Raw genomic sequence first — 12,402 nt, 5'->3', positions numbered from 1 at the left:
GGGCTTCGCTCTGCATCTGGCGTGAAAACCCAGGATACGACAAAGAAGTAGGATTGTTACATTTCAAGTATATACTTTGTACGTACCATGTTTCATCTGTGCTTTTCCTGTTATGACATGACACAATGTCTCCCGTTAAAAAAGGTCTAATACACAGTTTGTGCGGTGGGCGGTGAGTTGGGGTCAGCAGCACTGCTACCCAGCTGTAGTGCTGCCCCTGTGGGTAAGGCAGGGAGGTCAGAGGGCCCCTGGTCCGTCACCAACCACGCTGCAGTGTTACCAGGCTCGTGCCAAGCAGAGAGCCCACAGCATGGCCCGTATCCTCTCGATGTGCTGCCATCCTACCCCCCACCACGGTCAGTCTTCAGCATGTATGCTCAGCATGGCTGTGAGTAGAGGGTGGTAATTCCTTTGTCCTTGTATAGAACCCTCCATCCCTTCACATTATGACTATTGTAGTGTGTAGCCTACGTCATACTAGAACAAGCCACACTGCTGCTATTTTTAAACCAAGAGTGCCTTTCCTGAGGCTTTTTAATGCTGCGGCTGTTCAGATGTTAGCTGCAATATCAGATGTGGAGTCTTTATAATGGGGTGATACACGTGTTTGATTTAAGGGCCGCACATATGATAATGTGGTGCAACTAATCCAGCGCCTCCTGTATAATTTAAATGTCTTTACGTTTTAGCTCTGCCTCCTCCCCAAACGCCCAATTTTTCTTTTTGTACGCTTTTGTACGTTATGGTTACAGACTCTCTCCCCACATCCCAACACGCGTATTTTGAACTCATTTGTCAACAAAAAGAGACAAAACATAAAATAAATAAGAGTAAAAGATTTCACTTATTTTTTCTAAATGTCTATTGATATAGTGATAATATCGTTATAGTGAATTATTTTAGTCAAGATAATCGTGTGGAGAAAGTCTGATAATGTGACAGCCCTAGATATTTATTCTATGCAAAGTGTGTGTGTGTGTGTGTGTGTGTGTGTGTGTGTGTGTGTGTGTGGTCACATTCTGCATCAAAAGTCCTTCATCCTGCAGAACAATGCAAATCACAGAAAGTTGAAATCCAGAAACCCATGTACTGTTCAATTGAAAGACCTGAAGAATATTAGATATTCAATGAGGGCAGTGGGGATGTTCAGGGTTGTTCCCACAGACCCGTGAACACTAAACGGGTTGCTGCATGCCTAAATATAGACATAGCAGTGACTGCTATCAGACTAACTGCTGGCCAGGGTGCCACAGCAGGGACAGTATGGCCAGTAGAGCCCACACACAGGCAGGAGCTCCCAATATGAGTTATTTTGATTTGCTTATTGAAACCCACCCAAGACCTCTTTTTTCTAGTCTTGAGCCAACTCAAGATGGCAGCATCAACTGCTATGGCAACACGAAAAGCGCTCAAAATGTCCCTTTTCACTTTGGTATTTCTTCAACACTTTTAGGATTTGCAGATGTTGCTTACATTAAAGACACATTGGGAGTCTGGTTGGCTGTGTGGGTGTGAGGGGTTTGCTGTCATCAGATAAACTCAGTTATTAGGCCTCAATCTGCCAGCGTAACCCTCCATATCAGATGAACTCTTACACTCAGATCTTACCCTGCTTCTCTCCCTATCGCTTCCCTCACGGCAAGTATCTGCCAGCACATTTGTGATTAAAGCTCAGACATGAGGAACTGACTAAAACAACAATAGAAATAGGCTAAGAGGAGAGGACAGAGCTATGAGAGGTTGTACTTTTTGCTCCTCTCTTAGCTTCGGCCACAGTGCACAGAAATGCAAACAAGCAGCACTGTCTGCAGGCCACAGCGGAGGGAGATGAAAGGACAGTAAGAGGGGAAGAGGCGATGACAACTCTGAAGAGATATACATTCAACACTTGAACACCAGGCACAGCTGATGGGAGGTCATTCTGATGTAATACTGCTTCAATTCTAGGACATTATGGTTTCCTTGGAAGAGAGAGACGACTGGATGGAAAGGAGTGCAAAGGTAAAACATGGAATTCCTGGAGGGACATTGCAGTAAATATGAATGAGGGAGAGAAAGGAGAGGCAATAAGGGGAAATGGAATGAGGGGATGAGAAAATTGTGACCGACACTGCCACACAGACTGCGACCTGTGAAATGACTGGCTCGGACAATCAGCAACAAAACCTTCTCATTATGGAATGCGAACGCGAATGGACTGACAAATATTGATTTACTTTGCCAGCAGCAACAAGTAATAAACTGGTGTGTTTATCGGACAACGAATGTATTTCCGTGATGAAAGAATACAACGTGAAGCGGCACTACAGGTCAAGTCACGGCTCGTTTTCTGCTAGATTTCCCGTGGGCTCAGAGGAACGGAGAAGGAAAGTACAGGGACCGTTAGCACCATTTAACGGAGTCAAGTGGCTTTTGGTCGCTTTTGCACAGAACAAGAGAGCCACGATAGCAGCCCTGCTTTGTGTTAGTTCTCTCCTCTCCTCCGCTGTGTCTGACTGACTGAGCCCCGCGAAGCAGAGGAGAGAATGTGAACGCACAAAGTAACGCAGTAAACACGGAAACATGCACATAAACAAGATACATATCATTTAATAAAAGAGCTTCTGTTCAATGTAAAAACTGAGTTCTGAATATAAAAAAACCCAAAAGTGTAATTTCTCTCACTGACTGAAACAGGCTCAACATGACAGAAGTCTGACATGTTTGTAGTTCTGTAGGAGTACATCACCTGACTTAATGTGATGCATTCTTAGTGTAAATGCAGACACATCTGCTTTATGACTCAAATAAGCCTACTTACTGTTAAATTGTAGAAATGTATAAGATATGTATGTTATTGTGAGTCTGATGCTACTGTTTTACTTTGTTCTAGTTGCATTTAGTATTTAATTTTATGGATATGGACTTGTTTTCAAAGCACCTTATGTATGCTTGGAAGTGTTGAGGATATTATAAACAGGGCTACTTACTGCTAATGTGGTGAATACTGTTTTATTATATTCATCTTTTGTTCTACATTAGTGGACATGGACCTGTTGGGAAAACAACTCTTGTCTCCTTGGTTTTAAAGATGCAACATTTTGCACTTTTGTGTGAAGCCTTGTAGCCACAGCTTTCCTACTGTTCTGAATGGACCGGTTGCTTTCTGGAATGAATTAAGGTGATACAAGTGAAAAAAAGAGGATGCACGTGACTAGTTCATTTCATGTATTAGTAACTATTAACACTACTGAAAGTAAGAGTTATTTTTAGTCATTCATTGACAAAGTATTGTGTGGCCCACAAACCCCCAGTGATTTTCCTATTCGGCCCACTTGCTAATGAAGTTGAAGAGCCCTGATCTACAATATCTGTGCATGTAACATATGGAGGGAAAAGGTAAACAAAGCAGCCAAACTCCTCGCCTGCTCGCTGTGGGAGGCGTCAAAGTGCGGCAGCCTGTCAAAGGAGGCAAACAGGTGCTGAAGCACGATACCCACAATGCATGTGTAGAGCTGTGCCCTGCACCAATGCCTTGTCTTTGTGTTTACAGAAAGGCCCTCTCTGAAAGCAGAGTGAGGGGAACAATACAATACAATAGTTGGTTGACTTGATCAATACTGTCATTATTGGAAATCAGAATTGAATTGGTTCCAATAATGAGGAACAGGAAAACCTGTTGTCCTGTTCCAATCCAAGTTTGGACTGTGCTGTAAAGTAAAGCAGGCTCGGCATGGGACAATAAGAACATTCATCAAAATGTGCTGTAAACTCTTAAAATGATTGGGATTCAACAAATATTTATTTTCGAGTAATCATGAATCCTAGTAAATAAGTAAAAAATTAAATGTGAAAAAGTGAGTCTATTTTTCTTACTGATAATTCCAGTATTTTTTAAATACTATTTTTGCTCTTTCTTAAATTCCTGTATTTCTAAAATCAGGCTCAATTGTTCACGTCTCTACCTTGATGGCGAGCTACACAGCTTTTCAAGTCACTCATGCGAGGATAGTCACGACTATCCCGATAATGGAAATTCACCATGATTATTACTTATTGTGATTGTTTTTCTATCGTCCCATCGCTAAAATAGGCAACCATGTTGAAGTGATGTGACAGTAAAAGCACCTGATGTGAAGGACTAAAGAGAACATTGTAGGAACACACCTTTAGAGCTGGATCAATTCTTCTGTAAACATTATTGGAAGTATTGTCTGTGAATCCAAACCCTGATATATCTTATTCCTCTGTGCCAAAGAGTTCCATTGTTGTCCTTCATTATGGAGGAACATGGGCACTTTAGTTTATTTTGGCTCCCACATACAGCAGCAGCGTAGAACTGCTGTGAGCGGTCGGAGGATGAGAAAGGTGCTACAGTATATCAATGCCAGTTCCTTTACCGTCCATTTACATCAAATGTATATTAACCCACAGCTGAAAAAACAAATTAACTATTTACTCAGTTTGAATAATGTTGGTGAAAGATTAGTGCTTTTTATTTTATACATATTGTTGGTTTTTATTGGAATTTCTTTTGACAAGAAGAAAACAATAGAAAACAGCGTCACAGTTTAACGACAACGCTGTACATTATTAGTAACCTTGTCCCCACGGTGTTCAGTTCCCCAGTAATATCAGTGCACTATGAGATATGAGGTAATGTATTATGATGAACATTGCCTTTATGTTGTGTAGAGTTGTTATTTGGCAGCTGACTCTGAGACTGTGGACTTGGAGCATCCTTGAACCCATGAATAGGAAAAGTTTTCAAAGCAGTGCAACCACATTCAAACATGATGGTAGCTTCTCATTGTAAAGAGACATGAAAAGCAGATAACTTCATCTTTAAAGTTATGATGTGCTCTGGAAAATTGTAATCAGTGATGTAAAATATACATAAATTACAGTAAAGGGGATAAAAAATATGCCCAAACAAATAAGGACATCGTCTGAACAGACTTTCACTTCTTCTTCTCGTCAAACTGTCACAGACAAACTTACACAATGAACATGTAAGTAACGCCCACACAACCATCCTGACACGGCTTCTGCTGCTCACCCTTTCACTGACACAGTGTCACGCAACCATCCGAACGAAGACATCACACCTCTGCCTTGTGTCTTCTCAGCGCTGATCAAAGCAGCCACTTTCTGCTCCACACTTGTGCTGAAGTAAACTCTGCAGTTTAGAAGACGCTTCTCTTTCCATTGAGTCACACTCTTGAAAGGCCCTTATGTGTCTCACAGGTTACGAACATTGACACTAACATTAACGATGAATGGAAAACGGACATGTATATGTACGTCAGTATCTACAGAGAGTTCAGCACGAAGACTTATTCCACACCAGAGGGCACAAGCCTCTCAAAGACATCATAAAGACCGGGTTTACAGAAAAAACAGATATTTCTAAGTGACAGAATCTCAACGGCTGGACTATAAAAGACAGCTGAAAATATAATACATAGCAGCAGCACTGGGATTGCGAGCAGCGCATGATTCATCATTCAGACGTCTACTTAACATTTTATTGTGTCTGTTGGCTTCAAATACCCAACAATGCCTACCAAACACAGCTTTCAAGATGAGCCAGCATCCTTTACTGCAGCCCATAAATTCAAGTACTCCTAACAATAAAGCGACTGATAGATATTTTACAAGTTAGAGCAGCGAGTTCGTGTCACCACTCCGTGCCCCCTCCATGCACGTTCAGCGTGCCAGTTGAGAAACACTGTTCCTGCCCCCTAACATACTTGGAAGGATAAGAGCTTGTTAATCCAGAGGTGAGATGAATGGCAGCACTGTGTATGTGTGTGCGAGCAGGAAAGAGGGCAGGCTGGGACCCCAGGGGCAACTCAACTCAGCATAAAGACTGGCTCAGTGCTGCTGTCAGGATACAAATATACGTACATGTATGCTATAGTCATACAGTGTACAGGAAAATGCAACAGGAGAGGAGTTACAGTGTACATGTGAGCAAGAAATCTTCCTTCAGTTAGCATCAGTACACAGTACAACAGTCACAGAGTCAAATGGCAGTCCTTCTTCAGACACTACAGGTGAATATGATACACATGTTATCTAATAGTCATCACCTTGAAACCTCCCCACTGGATTACTTACATTAAGACAACTATTTCTTGTATTATGAGTTTTCTGAAATATTGTGTTTTAATATGCAAATGAGGCGTTACCTTATTAAATATGTGCTGATTTGCATACATAAAAACCTGAGCATTGGATAAAGCATATTAGGGTCGAAAGGTATTCATCGAGGTCTTTTTGGATATCTTATTGTATCACTCCATAACACAGAAAATAATAACAGCCATAACAAATATAATATCATTTTAGGAATGTTACGCTACAGGTGAATAGAACATTTGAACTAATAGATATCCATAGAAACTTCCCCAGTTGATAACTTGCATTAGGACAATTGTTTTTTGTATTACAAGTTTGAAATGTTATGTTTAGATATGCAAATGAGGCATTATGTAATGCTAACTTTTGGTGAATTTAGGAGAAATCTACAGACGCAAATAGACGAAGTTAGTGAAATAAACACATAAATGTGTATTTTGAAAGTTTTCTTTCCACTGGTCTGAAAGAAGACAAGATGTGGAAGCACAAATAGCCCAAAATCTCAAAATTGAGCATTGCATGAAAAAAAGGATGTTTTTGCGTTGCATGTGTCTCGCATTAAATGATATAACATCGCCTTCCCTTCCAGAATCCACATTGACACTCACTTGACGAGTTGACCCTGATGTTGATAGTTCGTGTTATAATTTCCAAGAAGTCATTTCACCTCGAAGCATGAGTGTTAAAAAGTGTAACACAGTTGAAGGTGAAATATCACTTTAAACATCAAATCCAATGAGGATATGGTGTGTGGGCATGTCACACAGAGGATCAATGGTACCAGGCAGGTAGGGAAGGAAAAGAGCTGCATGTCTTATTGCATCCTGAAAGCAGTGGATGGTGAAATTGAACTTCAGTGAGTTACCTAAACAGCACGTCAGCGGTTCAGGCAGAACGGCTTGGCCAAATTAATATCAATCACTCTGATCCTCATGAGGAAGCATGTGCACACACACACTCTCATATGTTCAGTTTACATGTTAAGGGTGCTCTGGATTCCATCCATCCTACTTTTATTACACTCATCTCCTTCTTGAAATAATCCTAAATGTTTGGGTAATTGGAGGTTATATGTTATTGCATGCTAATCACTGTGTGTCTTTCTCTGTTTTATTTCTGCATGCCAACTGCTGCATGTTTCTGTCCTTCTGCATGCCACACACACACACACAATTATAATATTGCATTTTCACCACATGTAGACTTTAACCACAGAAGCTTCAATTAACTTATTTATGAAATACAGTTGATAAAAAGGGTGATATTGCTTATGAAGAGAGGAAGCCATAAAAGAGGATTATATTTGAGGATTATTAAATGTGTCCTGGCATAAACCTCGGTTTTAGTAGTATTGTCCCTAGACAATGACATTTTCAAAGGGTGTTATAGACATAAATAATACTGGAGAAAGTGTGCCTAAAATATCATCGACACCGTCCTGATATACGTCTCATAATGCTATTTACTAAATACATCTGGGCAATGAGAAAATAAAATCAACAGAACATACACCATCTTATTGTGTAGCTAAAAAACGAGCGAGGCTCTCAACTACAACAACTGTCAGCAGGACAGTGCAACGTTCAAGGCCACAGTCTGTTACAGCGGAGAGAGCAGAGGCCTGAGTGCGAGTCTCGTACCTCCATTTCCCCAGTTCAGGCTCACTGCCACAGGGATGAAAGAAAATCATTCACCAATTTCCCAGCCACCCAACCGTGCATCCCTAATGTTCATGAGCGCTCATGTGAAGAGAAAGAGTGCGTGTCTGAGGACCCTTGTGGGTGTGTGTGAGTCAACACTTTCATAAGATATGTAAATTAGATTTTTGGCAAAAGTGTAGACCAAAGTGTAAATCCAATGGTGCCTCTCTGAAGTTATGGCCCTAATAAAAGAGGATGAGGAAAGTCATCATTGAACGGGAGGAACTCCATGATGGTCATTGGCATCATTACAAAACCTCTTTGACCACCAAGTGTGGACAGTTCTCATAGAGGACAGAGACACAAGATTTGATCCTCCTCCGTAAGGAATTATGATCCATCAGTGGAGAGAAAGGAGCAGGGATGTACGGTCAGGGGAGGCTTCATGAAAAGTAAAAAAACAAATAACAATAAAATAAATATAAATGTATATTTGTCCACTGGTCTGTGCTATAACTGCATTTTCTGTATGATTCCATTCATTTGGATACAGAGCCTCCCTTCGGATTGCACAATCCCTCGCAAACTAGGTTGAGCGCATGCATTTGGCGCGTGCCTGTTGCTATCTCTCTGTATGTCGCCAATATAATGTTTACAGACACTTTTATTATAATTCCTGACTTTCCATAGTCCAGTTAATGTATGTAATGTATGTGTGTAACATATTTAGTCTTGCTGATGTGACATAAAACCACAGTGAGAAGACACGAGGTGAGGCAGACAGTAATGGCGCACTGAAGAGGGCGCACGTGAGCCCACAGCTTCGTGTTGCTGCTCTTCTTCTACTAGAGACGCTTACAGCAAGCTACTGCTAGCTAACATCAGAGTCAGGTGCACTGTAGCATCGTTTAGTTTAGTTTAGTTTCTTTCTCCGACTGACGGCAAAAATTGAAGATTTTACAAGTAAAGTTAAGACCACAATGTTAGGCAATTGAAAATGGGATCTGACTAAGAAATAATTAATAGTGCAGTCTGTATTAAAATTAATCAAAGCATCAGACTAAAAACGCTATGGAGGGTGCAGAGCAAATACCTCTCTGAGCCGCTATAAATGTAGCTTCTTTTTTGTCTGTGTGTGTGTGTGTGTGTGTGTGTGTGTGCGTGCGTGCGTGCGTGCGTGCGTGCGTGATTAAAGAATGCTGATAAGAGATATGAATAATAACCAGTAGTCAATGTTCATGCTGCCAAGAAAATGGTGAATAAGCTACTCAGTTGGGTTCATATATTTGTGCCTCCCCAGCCATGAACCTCACTGGAAAGGAGAGACTATGTATCATCTTTAACAGCAATAGGACATTATGTACAAAGTTCATTTAAAAGGATATCCTTATTTTCAATAACTGTGTTTTGTGTAGGCTTCTTCAGCTCTTGATAGTAAAATGTTACCCATGATGCACAGCAGTTTAGTTAAAGGGGGAATTTATCAAATGGAAATCTTGGATGTAAAACAAACTCCTCCTGATCAAATGCTGGACCCCGATTGGCCTCCTCTAAACTCAGTAAATAATTGAATTTAGGATGTCAAGTTCCTGTGCAAACTGGCTGATAGGACAGACGTGTTGCAGTTAAGAACTAGCCACACATTTAAAACACATGCATTTTGTTGTGAAATCAATTGGAATCAGTGATTTCACTGGCAGGGGCTGTAATACATCTGTCCATATCTGTGTGATTACACTTTGGTGAACTTTGACACTAAATAGCAAACTGCCTGAACAGTGCTGAGCTGAGAGCTAAGTCTAGAGAGTCTAGAGTGGTGGGTGCTGTCGCAGATTATTAGCCGTGTTGTGTAGAAACTGCTCTACTGAAGAAACATGTCTTTTAGACAGGTGTTAGAGAGTCAATGGTACAAATATGTTTTGAATAAAACTTAATTGTCCCCATAACAAGCTTGCTGTTGCTAATTGACTGTAGCTAGTTCCAACAGCCCTTTATACCCTTTGTTTATGCAGGGGGACCTTGTGATTTATGATTAGGACTTCCTTATTCAAGATTGTTTGTTTGTTTTTTACTAAAAAGATAGGACACTTATATTTTTAGTGCACATCTGTGAATTTAAAGAGTTTTTAGCATATTTTGATGATTATCAGGATAATATCGTGAATCACATTTATTTTGACATGGTTAATCGGGACATGAAAATGTAAATATTGTCCCTTGCCTAGCTCAGACTAGCTGTGGAATGTGATCGGCTTGCTAGTGTGTTTAGCTATTATCTTACCGCTACAGAAGTTCACCAAGCAGCACTGTGAGTAGTACTTACATCATCATCTTTGTAGCACTTCCTATTTCACCATTAATAAGGTTGTGCCCCTGTGACAGGGCCTACAGTGTGACACTGTAAAGAGCAGCGCCTTTTAAAACAGTGGTAACAGTTAATCACAGTCATTTGCAACAAAACTTCCAGCTGAACATTAACACACATAACAGATGACACATAGCACACAGGTCCATTATACAAGCTGCGTCAAGGATGCTTTCAAAATAAAAAAGTCATCAGTTTGATGAGCTGCTTGGATTAAGTGCAATAGCTGAAGTATGTCCACCAGCCCGCCTCTCTTTCCAAACACTCCTCCTGGTGCACAGACACTCACATAACCCCACCCACACACCAAAAAAAGATGGTGCTCTACAGTCAGCATGTGTCTCAACTTCCTTCCTCTCAGAGACACAGTCATGATGCCACAACAACAAGCTGCACGTGGGAAATCAAATGCAGCTGGATGCAAGAATGATGGAGAGAGCAGGCGGGAAGATTCAGGAGCAGACAGAACCTAGTTTGTTGATGTGAAAGTTACTTCACCACTCAGGGCCTCATAAATGCAGTCAACGAAAACACCACTTTTTAATGTTCATTTTCTGGTGAAATTGCAGTTGCCACTAACCACAGAGTGTTAAACCTTATATTTAAGCTCCACTGCAAAAGAAAGACTGGTGTACAATCATCAAGAAACAATAATGTTTAAAGAGGATTGCTTTGCATCATAAGCATGTACATGGATTTTAATGGGTCCATTCAAACAGCAGAGAGGACATTATTGCAAGCTCTGAAACTGCCTCAGAGCTCATCCTGTGTTATATTTGTAAAGATGAGCTGTGCATTCATGACACCCATCACATGTCAGCCATCATATAGAAAAGTGACAAATTGAAGAAAATAAAAAGAAATAAGATTTAATCAGCATGATGTGTTCCAACAGAGAGGGTGGAGGAGCATCAACAGGTGTGCAGCTCCAGAGCTTCACAACAGACTGTATGCAAATAATACAAATGAACTTACACAAACGCGTGGTAGATGAACGCCCAGGCCCGCGGTCTCTCCAGCACGTTGTACAGGTAGTTTTGGAGCCGCCGGTAGCGCACGTTCCTCCGGCCGCTCTGCGCGCTATAAATGAGCGGCTTCCCTAGCAGGCTGAGCCGGGCGCCCTGCTTCCCCCTCAGGCTCTCGGACCCGGCAGCACCTGCTGACAGCAAACTTTCTCCCGCGTTGTTCATCATCCTTCGTCCGGACTCCACATCTTTCAAGCCGTAGCCTTCGGTACGGTGCCCCGGCGACGTCCTCATCCAGAGCCCGGTGCCACCTTCGTCTCCGTTGAGGTTCCGGGGCATGGCATCACCCAAGCGGGCATCAAGTGCGCGGAGGTCTTTTCAAGCATGCGTTTCCTTTGCCGGGAGCTGCGCCGTGGACGAACAACACATTACACGTGCGAGCCGCAGTCTAACAGGCGTTATGAGAGGAGCCGTTGCCAGAGCAAGGCACACAGTTTACCGTCACACTTTGACCGCCCTCTTTCCTCGTGCATCAACCTCTTCTCGATCCACTTACACAACTGCAGCCACGCGTAAAGGTGTCCACGCGCCTGTTTTGTGAACGCTGCTATCCAATGTGGCAAAATAACAAGTGCTACATACAGTGTGTGCGATGGAGCTGGAGGAAATGTATTTTTAGCATTACATTGCAGCACAAGTTCTCTTCCCAGTGCGCTTTACCGCCTGTTGCTTCGATACAAAGCTGCGCGTCCACGGCAAGCGCATATGTGCTTGTCGTGCCCGCGAGCGACTTCATCTATATAACAGTTTGATTTTATCTGTCCTCTACATCACTCAAGAATAAAACTTTCAGCCTCCATGAGCTTTTTTTTTTAAGGTGGCGGTTTTCTTTGTGCCAAGGCAGCAGAAATGTAAATGAGTAACTGTCACTTGTTCTGTAATTTAATTTCCCGAAAAGTTCTAAATTACACCAGCCTATCATGTAACATGGATTCTGATGAATTTTCCACTTTGTCGTCTGGAAAGGTAACCACCGAGGACTGCTCACTGAACATCTGCAGAAAATATTATGCTGTGACCAAATGAAGCTTTCTTTAATTGAGTTATGTGTGTTTGATCAAGCGCTCTTAAATAGATGATGACATTTGTATAAGTAAAGCCGTGCAGCCATTATTTAAACTGAAGCCAGCATCACGGATGAGCTGTAATATTAATATTATACGTGATGCACAGTTTAATGAACATGTATGACATGTATCTGTCTGTACTTAAAGAGACAACTGCGTTGTTAAATACACTTAAAATACAA

At 41.6% G+C, this 12,402-nt stretch overlaps 1 protein-coding gene across 1 annotated transcript in view; it reads right to left on the bottom strand.

The window, feature by feature from the left end:
• LOC115009017 (potassium voltage-gated channel subfamily KQT member 5-like) overlaps positions 1-11,793 on the bottom strand; it is a 102,871-nt gene extending 91,078 nt beyond the window's left edge. Inside the window, 1 exon segment of the mRNA XM_029432869.1 lies at positions 11,104-11,793. Within this exon segment, the coding sequence (XP_029288729.1) occupies positions 11,104-11,432 (329 nt within the window). The 5' untranslated portion in view covers positions 11,433-11,793.
• Positions 11,794-12,402: the final 609 nt, after the last annotated feature.

This window comes from Cottoperca gobio, chromosome 1, assembly GCF_900634415.1.
Source record: "Cottoperca gobio chromosome 1, fCotGob3.1, whole genome shotgun sequence".
Lineage (NCBI taxonomy): Eukaryota > Metazoa > Chordata > Actinopteri > Perciformes > Bovichtidae > Cottoperca > Cottoperca gobio.
The sequence above is the reverse complement of the archived record's forward strand: the minus strand, read 5'-3'. Positions and strand labels throughout refer to the sequence as shown.